The following is a 16291-nucleotide window of genomic DNA, read 5'->3' on the forward strand; positions in this document are numbered from 1 at the left end:
GGAGGAAGGTGAGGTTACCAAAAGATAGAAACCTCTGTGATAACACATGGAAAAATTTTGGTGTAGGCATACTACTGCGTTTCCGGGGGAGGGATGAACAAATTTCATGAGTTTCGATCAAAGACAAAAATGCTATATGTGTGTGTACCACGTGGGGAGGGGCGGGGGAGGGAGAGAGAAACCCCCTACTGGCATACCTAATAAAGTTCACCTTTCATAGATCAGCTGGTAAAGAATCTGCCTGCAACCCAGGAGACCCAGGTTCCACTGCTGGTTGGGAAGATCCCCCGGAAAAGGAAATGGCAACCCACTCCAGTATTCTTGTCTGTAGAATCCCATGGACAGAGGAGCCTGGTGGGCTACAGTCCATGGGGTTGCAAGACTCGGACAGGACTTAGCGACCAAACCACCGACACCACTATGTCAGCTGAGTCTCAAGCATCTTATTCCTTCCCAATCCTCTCTGGGAGAGTCTGGTCCTACCCGCTGGCCACAGGAGCCTAGTCTGTTTACTCCACCACCCTGCTTTGTCCTGCTCCAGCCTGTCCCCTACACTGGCTCTCCTGCACCCTCACGCTGCATCTACAAACTGCACCTTCTCCAGCAGCCCTCGCACCGCCCAGGTGGGACTCCTCCGGCCTTGAGGACCAGCCCAGGCCTGCCAAGGCCCCTCCAAGCCAGGCCCAGGCAGAGCCCTGGATGTGCTTCAAACACCTCCAGAAACACTTGGCAATGACTCCGAGAAAAATAACGTTTTAGAGAGCAGATAGGCAACGTATTTTAACCTGCATATCTTCTCAGCTTAAAAAAAAAAAACCTTGAACCATCCTGGCTGGAGTCCCCCCCTTTAAAAATAACAAGCGGCAGCCTGGGCTCCCCCGCCGACTTAGTTCAGCTTTACAGTCTGTGGTTTGTGTTACAAAAACAAGCAGGGTCTTGAAAATAAGCATACTGACTCCAGCCCGAGTGTCAATGCTAGTGTTCTTGCTAGAAGGTGAATTCTGGCAAGTAGTAGGTACTCCTTAAGTTACTATTCGTGGGATAGTTTCAGAACACCTGGCGTCTACTTTAGAGCACGTTCATCCGCACAAAGTAAGGGGACGCTAGCCGACGCCTCTCCCCGCGCCAGACACGGCTGTAGGCGGACGCCTTTCAACCTCCCAGCAATTCTGTCACGGTGGGGACGTTAACCCCACTTTACAGAAAGGCCCCGGGCGGTCAGTCGCTCGGACACGGTGCGCAGAGGCAGAGCCAGGGAGCTCGAGAAGCCCAAGCCCGGAGGAAGAGGAAAATAAAGGGGGGGGGACCCCGGCGGCGCTACGACGGCCCGCAGAACTTACTGCGACAGCCGCGCAGGCCGTGGCCGATCCATTCCAGCCCGCAGCGCTCGGCGCCAACGCAAAAACTCCCGCCAAACCTCGCGCTACTCCCGGCGGCCAATCCGGGCCGAGCATGCAGAAACGCCCCGCCCCCAACCCGTCCCCGGCCCCACCTCCCGGCTCTGTCAGTCTGAGGGCCGGGGCTCCGCCCCATCCTAAAGCGCTAGAGAAAATGCAGCCTGGAATATGCGAGAACAGAGCTGGAGTCCACGCCTTACAACTAGTTGCTGACGGTCCCCGCCCCCTCGAGACGCTAAATCCTTACCTGGTTTTTCTGCCTACCCGTCCGCCATGCAAGTTTTCCGCCAGGGCCCGCCCCCGGGTTGGGGAAGGGAGGAGCCACTGCCGTAAAGCTACCTAAGCGCGAGCTCGCCGCCGAGGGGCGAATCCAAACCCGGTGTCCTCTCGCCGGGTGCTTAGGCGCCTGCGCAGTTGTCTGGTGTCGTGCATTGAAAATTGACAGGATTAGGCTTTCAGTACCGCTGGTACTGAATCAGCTGTGTGAGCTTGGCTTATTATTTTATTTCTACCCCAGTGTTTTTATTCGTAAACGGGGAGGACCCCTTCTAATATGCTCTGATTCTCTGCTTTCTCTTTAAAAAACGTATAATCCTGCAAAAGAATGATGTTGGACTTTTTATCACACCATAAATAAAAATGAACTTAAATGGATCAAAGACCTAACTGTAAGAGCTGAAACTCGTAGAAGAAAACACAGGGTAAAGGCTTCATGACATTGGATCTGGCTATGATTTCTTGGATGTGACGCCAAAACCACAGTTTGGGATGATGAAAAAGTTCTGGAAATGAATAATAGTGGGTGGCTGCCTAACTGTGAATCACTTAAGTAGGGCTACTAGATTGTACAGTTAAAAATGGTTAAAATGCTAAAATGCTTTGTCATGTACATTTAACCACAATAAAAAATTACATTTCATGCATACACAAGAATATAGCACATATAATATACAAATAAAAATGGCCACTTGGGAGTTCCTTGGTGTCTTACTGGTTAGAACTCAGCACTTTCAATGCAGAGGCCCAGGCTCCATCCCTGGTTGAAGAACCATCCAGCATGCCTCACAGTACAGCCAAAATACTAAAATAAGTAAATAAATACAAATTAAGAAAGAAAGAAAATGGTTGAAACTTAAAAGCTTTAACAACAACAAAAAAAGAGCATCCGTGTGCTCACCAGTGGATTAGGAAATTAATAAGTCATTTCCTTCCAAGGATAACCACTGTTCTGATTTTGTGTTTCTCATTTCCATGTTTTTTCTACCATGCTGCTGCTGCTGCTGCTGCTAAGTAGCTTCAGTCGTGTCCGACTCTGTGCGACCCCATAGACGGCAGCTCACCAGGCTCCCCCATCCCTGGGATTCTCCAGGCAAGAACACTGGAGTGGGTTGCCATTTCCTTCTCCAATGCATGAAAGTGAAAAGTGAAGGTGAAGTCGCTCAGTCATGCCCGACTCTTAGCGACCCCATGGACTGCAAGCCTACCAGGCTCCTTTGTCCACGGTATTTTCCAGGCAAGAGTACTGGAGTGGGGTGCCATCACCTTCTCCGTTTCTACCTTGATACATCCCTAAATGATGTATTAATTATTGTATGTTTTAAACTTTATATAAATGATATTTAGTATGTATTTTGGAAGTGCTCTTTCTTACTCAAAGCTTTGATTTTGGGGTTTATCCACATTGATGCAGGCAGCTGTCATTCATTCATTTTCATTGTCTTTGGAAAGTATTAAGTATATCACATTTTACTAATCCATTCTTCTGTGTATGGAAACATCAGTTGTTTTCAGTCTTTGCTGTTGCTAAAAATGCCACACTAAACATTCCTGCAAAACGCTTACTCCAAACCTAAGTGTATTGCAGTCAAAAACCTAAGAGACAAGGATAGATTCAGTAGTAGTATTATTGCCTCAAGGGATAAAGACATTTTCAGCTTTAGATAACAATGCCAATTTTTACTCTCTCTCAAAAACCTAAGAGACAAGAATAGATTCAGTAGTAGTATTATTGCTTCAAGGGATAAAGACATTTTCAGCTTTACATAACAATGCCAATTTTCACTCTCTCTCTCTCTCACTCTCTCTCCTGCTATCTTCTAAATAAAATAAAGCTGTAACACTGATTTGCCTAAGAACTATAACATGGTTTGTCCAAGACCTGAGAGCTGTGACGCGCCGAGGGCTTTAATGTCCGTCGCTCCAAATCTTTGTTGTGACGAGACAAAGAACCGAGGAACATACACTCGCGTGACATCTATGGTGCCGTGACTCGGGTTTAACCTGGCTGAAAGAACCTCCGCGCAGAAGAGGCCAAGCACAGCAGGAGCCCAGCTCAGCGAAGCTCCTGGGCTAGAAGCAGAAGGCGAAGAAACCCAGAGCAGGGAAAGGCCCATCGTGCTGGAAACTGGGACAGCGAAAAACGAACTCAGCAGAAAGCTCACGCAGCCCAGTCTCAGATTCCAGAAGACCTCCGGTTAAGGTAAGAGGTCCTCGCTCCTATGGCTGGAGGGACCTTTACAATCTCTCGTTTCTTGTTTCCTCGAACCTCCCGCGAACAGGCAGGCGGCAGGGGCACAACTGAGGGAGTCTGGAGAGGCTACTCCTCAGCATGTCCCAAAGGCACTATCTGCTGAGCCCCAGTAGCTGTTACCCAAGCCGGTGGGGGTTCTTCCGTCCTTTCTCTTCTCTGTGCCAAAGATCAGACCAATGAAACTGTGGGCACCGGTCAGATATTTAGCAAATTTTCCGGTGGGCTATGGAGGGGATTCCTTGGCACGTTTTTCCCACTGCTTTTTCTTCCTGTCCTTCAGCTCTTTCCCGGGACTCAAGCCCAGCCAAAACTAATGAAACTCAGGCTCTGATGTCTCATTGCAAAAATTCATTGAGAGACAAAGAGGTGGATTGGTTAGGATCCAGAGAGAACCACTCTTCAGGGTGTGAACCATTGCCGAGGGCAAGGGCTGGGGCCTGGGATTAGGTCTGGCTAGGTTTTAAATCCCATGGACGGAAGAGCCTGGTAGGCTGCAGTCCATGGGGTCGCTAGGAGTCGGACACGACTGAGCGACTTCACTTTCACTTTTCACTTTCACGCACTGGAGAAGGAAATGGCAAGCCACTCCAGTGTTCTTGCCTGGAGAATCCCAGGGACGGTGGGGCCTGGTGGGTTGCCGTCTATGGGGTTGCACAGAGTCGGACATGGCTGAAGTGACTTAGCAGCAGCAGCAGCAGCCAATTTTTACACATTGTTTTGTTGACTATATAATTTACACCCCCATCAGCAATATGTAAAAGTGCCCTTCACTGCCGGGGTCCTGCCCCGGCTGATCCAGGGTATTCGAAGCGGGGACGGCGTCGGCGACCTATTTATTTAAATATTTTATCAAAGATATAAAGAGTAATAGGATGAGGATAGCTCAGTAGGAAAATTCAGTGGAGAAAAGAGGCTGAGTAGCTTGGTTTACGCGGGAGACCAATAAAACTTCAAGACAAGAAGTTTGCACCACTTACGTAGGCCGCAGGCGTCCTTCCGTTCTCCTGAAGGAGAGGAGACACTGAGGCCTCCCCGGTCGGATCTTAGAAACCCAGGCATAATTAGTAAGCATGGTGGGTTCCGCGCTCCAGATGGAGACTCAACCAGAGTGAGAGAGAGAGCGACATGGGGAGACCAGTATTTCGAGAAACTGATCCCAATTCTTTATTTTCCAGAGTCTGTTTTTATACACTGAGATGTTATACAAAAGTCACGTGGGGACAGCAGTCCTGACTTTTATTAAAGTCAGGTGCTTCACACAAATGTATACAGAGGTCTTAGGGGTGTTACATCATCTTCTGGCCAGGGGAGCCTGCTGACAATTTACGACCCTCTCCTTGTGACAGCGGTCAGTCAATCAGGACACTTATTTCTCCAGGGCTGATTATTCTCAAAACAGACGCCACCCAAATAAAGTTACATTCCTACAGGGTGAGGGTGTAGTGGATTTTAGTTAAGGAAAGAATTTACTTAGCCTAAGGTCTAACGTGATTAATATCAAAGGTTAATTCTATATATTCATTAATGTGTGTAAGGGCAGGGGATATGGAGACTTAGCAACAAACATTGGCTCAACAAATGAAAAACCCTTCACCAACACAATTTCTAATTAGCCCATTATACTTATACTAATAGTTTTCTAACTTCTCTAAAGAACCTGTTTTTAGAGGGTTTAAAGCATCTTGTGCCTCTCACGGTTGGGAGGCTGTGAGCAATCACATGTGGCTGGACAAGCCTGTCAGGCAGGCTAGAGAACCTTCAGAGGAGTTTGTAGGTTAAAACACTCTTATCACGCTCAGGAATTATTATTAACTGGAGCTCTAGGTTAACTCCTTCTCCGAAAGAGGTGGTGGGGGACAGCCCCCTGTAAAGTCAGAGGTGTAGGTAAGAGCACAAAGTAGTAAAGTAGGCAGGCTCTGGTTATGGTGGTAGACGCTCGAGGATTTCCAGGGGGACTCCTGAGGCTCGATCCCACCTTTGCGTATGTCGAGCCTCCTTCCTCATGACCTTTGTCATGGGCGGAGTACCTCACTCTGGCCCCCAACACTTCACTCCACATACTTGTCAATATTTAGAATTTTCAGGATTTAAACATTTTTCTTGAGTAGCAAGTTGAAATGGTATCCTCTTGTGTTCTTGATTTACATTTCCCTTAAGTTGGTCGTCTTTTCTTTGTTTACAGGTCCTTCCTGATTCCTCTTCAGTGAAACACCTATTTACCCCACTTAGGAATCATTTGGGCAATTGCCACAGAAGAATAAATCATCTTTGTGGTTTTGAAGGTAGTTCCCCGCTGATGCATAGAAATAGGGTTCCTAGAATCACTGGAAGCTGTTAACCCATAAGAGTGTGGAAAGCTAGCTCAATTTCCCAGGAAAGGGGTTACAGTCAAACCTTTTGCAGTTATGGAGCTGAAAACCACCCAAGTGTTACAACAAGAAGAGGCTCAGTGCTCTGGGTGGAGATAAAAACTCAACCCAAGTAGGTTTAAATGCTAAAAGAATTTATGAGCTCATGTCACTGAAAAGTCCAGTGGCAAGATGGCTGCAAGATGGCTCACTTTGACCTACAGGTTGGAGAAGCCCCCAGGGCTCTGAATCTATTTCCTTGCCCTTCTGGAGCCTGAGATTTTCCCCCAGCCTGGGTGCTGTCACCATCATCGCCTGGATTTAGTGAGCATTTACTATGATCCAGGCATCGTTCTAAGTGTTCTAGCGTCTATGAACACATTTCATCTTCTCAATAACCCTCTGTGACAGGCACCAGAACCTCACCCTGCACGTGAGGAGACTAAGGAGCAGCCCACAGGGAGGAAGTGACTGTGGTTGTGCTAGATCTGAGGACTCTGTCCGGGAGCCTGCACCCAGCAGCTTTTCCATGTTTCACATCGGAATTCCATCTTTCAGAGAAAGCCGCTATGTCCCAGCAATCTCAGAAAAAGATGTACTCTAATTTTACCAGCGTGTATCATGTACCCACCTGTATTAGTCAGAGTTCCAGAGAGAAAGAACCAATAGGATGTGCACTGGGGTTGTGAAGAAGTAAGGACAGGGTGGGGTGGGGCGGGGTGTTGACAGGACTGGAAACAGGAGCCAGCAGGTCTGGAGCCCCAGGGAGGAACCTGGAGCCACATGAGGAAGCTCAGAGGTGCTGCAGAGCGCCTACGGCCCGATCATTGAGCTATGTAATATACTTTCATGTTTGGAGAATTAAAGAAAAAACAAAAACTGTTGCTTCTCTGATATAAATACAGAAAATAAAGAACTACAAAACATTCTGGATCCTTGGGATAAACAGAATGGTTAGGTATGGACACTTCTCTGCAGAAATATATCTTCCTTGTGGAGTAGGTTGATCTCTATATTAGTTCTATCAGTTCAGTTCAGTTCAGTTCAGGTGCTTAGTCGTGTCTGACTCTTTGCAACCCCATGGACTGCAGCACACCAGGCCTCCCTGTCCATCACCAACTCCTAGAGTTTACTCAAACTCATGTCCATCGAGTCGGTGATGCCATCCAACCATCTCATCCTTCATCGTATCCTTTTCCTCCCACCTTCAATCTTTCGCAGAATCAGGGTCTTTTCAAATGAGTCAGCTCTTTGCATCAGGTGGCCAAAGTATTGGAGTTTCAACTTCAACATCAGTCCTTCCAATGAATACTCAGGACTGATTTCCTTTAGGATGGACTGGTTGGATCTCCTTGATCCCTCCTTGAGGGTCCAAGGGACCCTCAAGAGTCTTCTCCAACACCACAGTTCAAAAGCATCAATTCTTTGGTGCTCAGCTTTCTTTATAGTCCAACTCTCACATCCATACATCACTACGGGAAAAACCATAGCTTTGACTAGATGGACCTTTGTCGGCAAAGTAATGTCTCTGCTTTTTAATATGTGTCTAGGTTGGTCATGGCTTTTCTTCCAAGGAGCAAGTGTCTTTTTATTTCAAGGCTGCAGTCACCATCTGCAGTGATTTGAGAGCCCCCCAAAATAAAGTCTGTCACCATTTCCACTGTTTCCCCATCTATTTCCCATGAAGTGGAGGGACCGGATGCCATGATCTTAGTTTTCTGAATGTTGAGTTTTATATCCTGGAATTATTAGCTTGATGTTTAAGTAAAGTATAAATGAGAATATTATTATTTATCTTATAGGATTATCATAAAGATAAGAGAGAAAGAATTTGGAGGTCAAAGCATCTGCAATGCTGGAGACCCGGGTTCTATCCCTGGGTGGGGAAGATGCCCTGGAGGAGGAAATGGCAACCCACTCCAGTACTCTTGCCTGGAAAATCCCATGGACAGAGGAGCCTGGCAGGCTACAGTCCATGCGGTTGCAGAGTCAGACACGACTGAGCAACTTTACTAGACAGATAGAGCCTGGCAGGCTACAGTCCATGGGGTCGCAAAAGAATCGGACACGACTTAGTGACAAAACAAGACAGAAGAAGGGCTTAACCACTTCTCACTGAGCCTCTCTGCTCTTAGTTGTTGGTAGCGCCTTCCGATGAATGTGCTGTTCTGCACTATGTCCACGAGAGGGCAGCAGAGGAACGGGACTGGAGACTGGAAAACAAATAACCGGAGATCAGAGCTACTTCCTTATGTTCACTGTCAATAATGTTTACAGTTGATTAAAAGTCAGTTCAAGATTGATAAGGCTAGCCATCTTAACTGCCACTGCTCAACTCATTTTCTCCTTCATGTGCATGATGCTCTTCCATAATGTATCAAAGCCATTCCAGTAAGTTTCCCTTAAGGCAAAGAGGATGATTTTCTGTTGTGGAAAAGAAAATCAGTTACTTCCTAAACTTTCCAACTTTCTTTTTTAACTTCTTACGCACCTGTGAGTTATTGGATATGCACGAGAATAACCCACTGAGCCTGGTAATTCTCAACAGGAAGAAACTAAAGTAGTTACCTATTTCAAACAGACCAACGGTTTGACACTGCAGAAAGAATCATCCCAGGAGGGTGAGAGGCGGGGCCAGGAGGAAGGAGACCTCCCCTTGGATGCCCCCTCTTTCAGAAAAAAGGCGAAATAAAAATTCAGAAAGGTAGGACTATTCGGTACCATTTACTAAGTCAGAGGGCAGAAAGATTTTTCCATCGGAGCAAACAGCAATGACATTGGTTCCCTCCCTCCCAGGTCACGTGCTTTCCAATACCATCCTGGCTCGGATACCCAGCTACTAAACTTGTTTGTTCTGTAACTAATGTTCTACTTTTTCCAGACCTAACTGGCACTTCTCTTATCCAAGCTGAGATCACAGGGCTAAATAGGTTGGGTCACTACCTCCAGACGATGCTTTGTCACGTGTTTCAGATTCCGTTCCCAGCTCCCCGCAGGACTCAGACTGTGGTGTAGGAACCCAGGCAGGAGCATTCTAGCAAAATCCAGGATTTCACTCTCACTGAGGAAAACCAACTTCCAACCTGCAGAGGGAATAACTGTATGACTCAGACTTGTACAAGGACCAGAGGAGTTCAAACAGCTGAGAAAAAGCAAAGGAAATGGAAAGACACCCCAAAGAAAACGATTTTCTTAAGGCAAGAAGGGACATAAAATTTCTACACGAGAAATTCGTCTCCATGATTCACTCTCAAGCTCTGGTCAGAAAAGAACTTTCTGGAAAAAGTTTTCATCCTGGTAATGAGCTTGCTTACTTCCCAGAAGGAATCAAGCTCTCACTTACCCCTGGGCCTTTGCACATGCACCCTCCCTAGAGCACTCTCTTACCCTGCCTGGCTGGCTCCTGTGCTTTATTGCAGTGAGGCCATAGAAATCGCTTCCTCTAGGAAGCCTTCTCTGATTCTCCAAGTCCAGGACAAGCAGGGTCCTCTCCTCAGGGACCCTTTCTGCTTAGCTGAGAAGGGAAAAGTGGATGAGCCAGGGACCTTCAGACAAGCTCAGGTCACCTGCCTCTAACCCCAGGTGACCCAGAGACCATCTTCCTGGAACCTTCTGTAGCAAGAAACAGCTCCCCCACCCCACTCTCTGGCTGTTGCCGTGTGCAGGTCACTCACCCCTTTGACTTTGTGCCTTAACAGAAAAAGATTATCTCCTTACCCCTCCACCTCACACCATTGCCAGACCACAAATATGCTCAGTAATCTGTCTCCTGGACTTGGAGAATCAGAGAAGGCTTCCTAGAGGAAGCAGCTTCTATGGTCTCACTGCAATAAAGGACAGGAGCCAGCCAGGCAGCGTAAGAGAGTGCTCTAGAGAGGGTGCCTGTGCAAAGGCCCAGGGGTAAGTGAGAGCCTGATTCCTTCTGGGAGCTAGAATAAGCCCCATGTGGCTGGAGGAGAGTTGGGGAGGTGGCAAGGGAGGAGGCTGGGGAGACAGGCAGGAGCCCTGCAGTTCCTTGCTCCTCAAAGTATAACGCACAGGCCCGCAGCACTGGCTTCAGCTGGAAGGTTATTAGAAGTGAAGAATTTCAGGCCTGATTCCAGATTTATTGAATCAGAATCCACATTTTAAGATCCCCTGGGGATCTGCTGTACAATCAGGCTTGTGAAGCCTTCCTCTAAGTACATTCAGCAGTTCCAACTTGTGAGCAATAGGAAACCTGGGCATGATTGAGCAGGGGAATCACGTGACTAAGACTTGGGATTTGGAGAAGTCATTCTTGCTGCAAAGTGGAGGGAAAGGGGCTGAGTTAGTAGAGATCAATGTAGGAGATAAGGACGTCAAATAAGAGGATGGTACATGGTCAGGGCAAGAGATGGTGCTCTTGGGCGGTGGGACTAAGGGAATGCGGGAAGGGGACGGATTTGATGGCCCACAGGGTTAGCAGCAGCAATCCTGGTGCCTGAGCCACCTGTGGCTGCCCTGGAGTTTCTCCCAGATGGCAGAGCCTAGAGACAGCTCCGCCTGGGCAGGGCAGGGAGCTGGCAGGAACCAGTATCAGTGGGTGTGGGAAAGCAAGAGACTCAAGAACAAGAGTCCCTCTGGACCTGCGCTCGCTGCCCAAAGCAGAGTGTGAGCCGACTGGTTCCCCACACCCTCCGGGTGGAGCAGGGACCTTGTAGCTGGCAAGGACGGTTTCTATTAGATAAATGTGACATCCACAACCATCCCCTCCCTAAAAGATCTCCACAAAAGAGAGTGGCTAGGAACTTACACGCAAAATATATTTGTGAAAAGAATGCTGCTTCCGGGCAAAGAACAAATCCCTTTGCACCTGAAGAACGGTGCTGGGGGAGCAGAATTTACCTGGCGAGACTGCCACCATCCGAGGAAATCAGCAGCGAAGGAGTGAGAAGTCAAAATGAAAATGCTAGACTTCTTTTTATGCCAGATGTATGGATGAATAAGTCAGGCTGGCGAGTTTTCCAGTTCCTCACGCTGGGTGAAGGGGTGAGATCAAGATGAACACAGAGTTGAGCATCACTCAAGGTTACAGGGGTGAGAGGGCAGCTGGCTGCAGGGATTGGGGGGTTGATTACTCAGCTAAGGGAGGACACAGAGGAGCTATCTCTGTGCTGTGAGCCACAGGAGAGTCCCCTTTAGCCACACTCACAGCCACGGCCACCACCTTCCATAGTAACTGCGGAGAGGGTGGAGACTGTGGGGGCGAGAGGGATGCTCTGGGCCTGATCATCCAACAGACCCATGGCCTCCCTTCTCACGGTGCTCCCTTCAGTCCTCTGTCCACTGCTCTGCCCAGTGGCTGGGGGTGGGCTGGCAGCTTCTCTTCCGCTGTGAAAAGCAGCCATCACTGGGAATAAGGATAAAACACGACAAGCAGAGTCCAGAGTCCCTGGCATTTACCCGATTCCTCCGGGTGGCTTGACTCAAACTGCAGTGGAGACTGTAGCTGGCCCTGGTTGCCTAATTAAAAACAAAACAAAACAAAACAAAAAACTCATCCAACACAGCAGTGGGGCCTTTGGGATGCTCAGGACACTCACCAGGCATCATACCATGCAGGGGGGAGGGACAGAAGGGAGGTGGCCCAGACACGGAGAGGCCTTGGAGTCAGAAAATCCAGCTCAGTCACTTACTAGGACCAGTTGGCTGATCTCTCCAAGCCTCACGTTTCTCATCCATAACAAGGACATAATACTTCAACGAAAGAAAAAGAACTATTCAGATAGGAGCTCCTTAATTTTTCTAGGTCAATCACCATGGATCTACCTATATCTACCCCACGTTCTCTAGTCCCCTTCCTATTACAATAGAAGCCGCATCCTACAATAGAAATGCCCCATTGATGGGCGATCTCTGCAGTTGACTGCGGCTCTAACCTGCCCCGTCTCAGGACAGCTGTCTCCCTTGTTCCGGATTCATCACTTTCTGGGTTGGTGGGTCATTGTCACCACTGTATCTCTCATCTTCAAAACCCCCACCACCAGCAACAAAAAAAAAGCAAGACTCTCTACTTCCCTGCCGTTCTCCAGTTACCATCCCTCTACTCATGGGACAAAACTTCAAGACAGAGCCGGCCACCCTGTGTCCTGACTCCCTAGGACTCAGGAACTCGCTCCAGCAGGCTTCTGGCCTCCTTGCTCTGCCGGACACTCACTGCCAAGTTTGCCGCCATTGCCAAATCCAGCTCCTCCGTCCCCACCCTATTCCCTGATGCAACAGCAGGCTGTCATATCGACCGCCTCCCTCCCCTCCTGACACTCTCTGGGCTTCAGGGACACCGTGCTCTTCCTCCCGGCAGGTGACTCTCCACCCCCGTGGCTGCCCCTTTTCTCAGTGCCCCCAACCGTGGAGGTCCCCTGGGGCTCTGCTTGGGACCTGCTCCACTTCCTTCCAGGTTTCCGCTTCCCCAGGCTGCATTTTCTGTGCTGTTAACTTTGCAATCTGTCATCTCCTGAGCAGTCTTCTGAGTGGCAGATGATATCTATCTTTTGAGTTGTCCAGCAGGAACTTGAGATGGAAACCGGCCCCACCCAGCCTCTCAAGTCCTTTCTCCAGGGTCTTCCCATCCCAGTAAGTATGGCTCCACCATCCACCGCAGCACTCACCCCCGAGCCCACCCTCTTCCCAATTCCATCTATCTTTTGAGTTGTCCAGCAGGAACTTGAGATGGAAACCGGCCCCACCTGGCCTCTCAAGTCCTTTCTCCAGGGTCTTCCCACTCCAGTAAATACAGCTCCACCATCTACCGCAGGGCTCACTCCTGAGCCCACCCTCTTCCCAATTCCCCAAGCACAGTGGTTCGGCCACCAATGGCTTTTAAATTGACTGTCTTCTGTCTCCACCGCCACCAACCTGGTTCAGGCTGCCTCACTTACAGGTTAGCCTGTCCTCACCCTCACTCGGCCTCTCCTCTGACCCCCCTGCACCTGGCTGGAGGGGTCATTCAGGGAACGTCACTCCTTGCCTCAGAAGCCTTTACTGGTTTAAAAACCCCGGATTCCTTTCTGGGCTGCAGGGCCTGGTAACCGGTCCTCACGCTTCTCTAACTTCTCTCAGTCGTACTCTTCCCCGCGCTTATGATGCTGCAGCCACGCCAGCTTCCTTTTAGTGCCTGGACTGGAGCCAGCTGGCTCCCACCTGAGGGCCTTTGCACACGCTGCTTCTATTTGAAAACTCTTTCTCCAAAACTTTGCAGGGTTCCTCCTCCATCTTCAGGTTATCACCCCAAGTGTCACGTCCTCAAAGAGACCTTCTCTGGACACAACACTGAAGACAGGCCCTGGTGGTCCCCTCACCGAGACTCCACCTGTTGTCTTCAAAGCCCCCATCGTGATCTGAAGTTGTCCACTCACTTGTCTGCTTGCCGTCTGTCTTTCTCGGCAGAGAGTTACAGGGCAAGGATCCCGTGTGCTGTACTCACTGCCGAGTTCCTGCAGCTCAGAACTGTGCCTGGCACTTAGCCAATGCTAGACACAGAACTGTGGATCTGTAGCCTGCAGTTTTGTGGGGGCTTTGTGAGGACTGAATGAGAACGTAAGTTGAGCACAGCCTGGTGCACTGCTCATAGCAAGGCCACGACACGGAGCTGTCATCACCTCCACAGCTGATGATCCTGGGACGTCCAAGGGTCCTCATGAACCTGCCACATGACTGTGACCCAGCTTTACACCTACTTTCCTCCTGAAATAGAGTGGCTGGTTCTACCTGACTTTTGATCCTTGATGGATGTGGGGTTTCCAACATCACAGACGGCAACTGTATTTCATGTATGATGAGCTATAAACCAGAATGACACTGGCAAGTGGTCACAGCCTGTGCTGTGGCAAAGGAAAACCATTAGGTAGGAATCAAAACCATCTGGACTGAAGCTCAGAGGCATAGCTACTGGCACCAAGAAACAATCCAATGACATGTCTCTGTCAGGAGGTTACTGGCCCAGGCAGACAAGAAGCAACCTCCACAGTGTGAGGTGGAAAGCTCAGTGTCTGGAGCCAGACTGCCCAGCAGATATACATGTGACTGGTAAGCACACGAAAAGACGCTCAACTTTATCATCATTCAGTTCAGTTCAGTCACTCAGTCGTGTCTGACTCTTTGCCACCCCATGAACCGCAGCACGCCAGGCCTCCCTGTCCATCACCAACTCCAGGAGTTCACCTAAACTCATGTCCGTCGAGTCGGTGATGCCAGCCAGCCATTTCATCCTCTGTTGTCCCCTTCTCCTCCTGCCCTCAATCCCTCCCAGCATCAGGGTCTTTTCCAATGAGTCAGTTCTTCACATCAGGTGGCCAAAGTATTGGAGTTTCAGCTTTAGTATCAGTCCTTCCAATGAACACCCAGGACTGATTTCCTTTAGAATGGACTGGTTGGATCTCCTTGCAGTCCAAGGGACTCTCAAGAGTCTTCTCCAACACCACAGTTCAAAAGCATCAATTCTTTGGCACTCAGCTTTCTTCACAGTCCAACTCTCTCACATCCGTACATGACCATTGGAAAAACCATATCCTTGACTAGACAGGCCTTTGTTGGCAAAGTAATGTTTCTGCCTTTTAATATTCTATCTAGGTTGGTCATAACTTTTCTTTCAAGGAGTAAGCGTCTTAATTTCATGGCTGCAATCACCATCTGCAGTGATTTTGGAGCCCCAAAATATAAAGTCTGCCACTGTTTCCACTGTTTCCTCATCTATTTCCCATGAAGTGATGGGACCAGATGCCATAATCTTCGTTTTCTGAATGTTGAGTTTTAAGCCAACTTTTCACTCTCCTCTTTTATTTTCATCAAGAGGCTCTTTAGTTCTTCTTCACTTTCTGCCATAAGGGTGGTGTCATCTGCATATATGAGGTTATTGATATTTCTCCCGGGAATCTTGATTCCAGCTTGCAAATCAAAACCACAGTGGGGTATCACTTCACACCCACGAGGATGGGTATTATCAAAAGAAGAGAAAGAAACTAGCAAGTAATAGCCAAGGAGGTGGAGAAGGTGGAACCCTTGTACACTGTCCCTGAGAATCTAAAATGATTCGAAAAACAGTGTGGCAGCTCCCCAGAAAATGAATGACACAGGATGACCCAGTGATCCAGCAATTCCACTCCTGGGTGTTTATCCAAAAGAACTGAAAGCAGGGACTCAGAAAGATATTGTACAGTGACGTTCACAGTGGATAGTCTCAATAGCTAGAGGGTAGGAACAAATGTCCATCAACAAATGACTGGATAAACACAATGTGATGTAATCGTACAAATATTAATTCAGCCAAAAAAGTGAGAGAATCTTGACATTTGTGATGACACTTGGACCCAGAGGGCATAATGCGAAGTGAAATAAGCCAAAGAAGGATATGCACTGTATGACTCATTCATATACGGCACCTAGAGCGGTCAAGTCCAGAGACAGCAGAATGGTGGTGGCCAGGGGCTGGGTGAGGAGTGAACGAGGGTTATTACTTAATGGGCAGAGCTGCAGTTCTGGAACGTGACAAACTACTGGAGATGGATGGTGGTGACGGCCGCACAGGTATGAACGCACTAAATGCCACTGAACCATATGCTTTTAAATGATGAAGATGGGAAATCTTGGGTGTGTTTTACCAGAATTTTTTTTTTTTAAAAGAAAAAGACAATGTTTTTATCAACCTCATTACAGAAGCTTGGTTCAAACTTTCAAGTATTTGTTCAAATGAGAGTTATCTAACAAACACTCACCAGTTCCTAAGTCCTGTGCTGAGAACTCAAGCAGACAGGAAGGTCACTGGGCTCCCCAATGACTTGAGAGAGCAAGAGGGAGATAGGGAAGGAAGAAGGTAAAGCACTTGAAAAGTAAGATAAAATGGCAGCCTGGATGAGGAGTCTTACCAGAGAGCTGGGCACAGGGCTTAAGCTTTAGAGGAAGAAAGCAGACTTCAGCACCCCAAAACTGAGACCAAAGCAGGGGATGAAGGCATATTTAAACACAACAGGCTACAGAAGAGGCCAGGGCGGGGGGTGGGG

The 16291-nt window shown here is 48.4% G+C and overlaps 1 protein-coding gene across 2 annotated transcripts in view; it reads right to left on the reverse strand.

Moving 5' to 3' along the window:
• The window catches only part of CENPU (centromere protein U), a 45638-nt gene extending 44234 nt beyond the window's left edge, over positions 1-1404 (reverse strand). The window contains exon 1 of one of the 2 annotated variants that reach the window (XM_010835758.1): positions 1341-1404. In XM_010835758.1, the coding sequence (XP_010834060.1) occupies positions 1341-1372 (32 nt within the window). In that variant the 5' untranslated portion in view covers positions 1373-1404. The remainder of the gene's footprint in view (positions 1-1340) is intronic. The other variant, XM_010835757.1, reaches the window with a different exon arrangement.
• Between the last annotated feature and the right edge of the window lie 14887 nt (positions 1405-16291).

Source organism: Bison bison, unplaced genomic scaffold, assembly GCF_000754665.1.
Source record: "Bison bison bison isolate TAMUID 2011002044 unplaced genomic scaffold, Bison_UMD1.0 scf7180017864050, whole genome shotgun sequence".
NCBI lineage: Eukaryota > Metazoa > Chordata > Mammalia > Artiodactyla > Bovidae > Bison > Bison bison.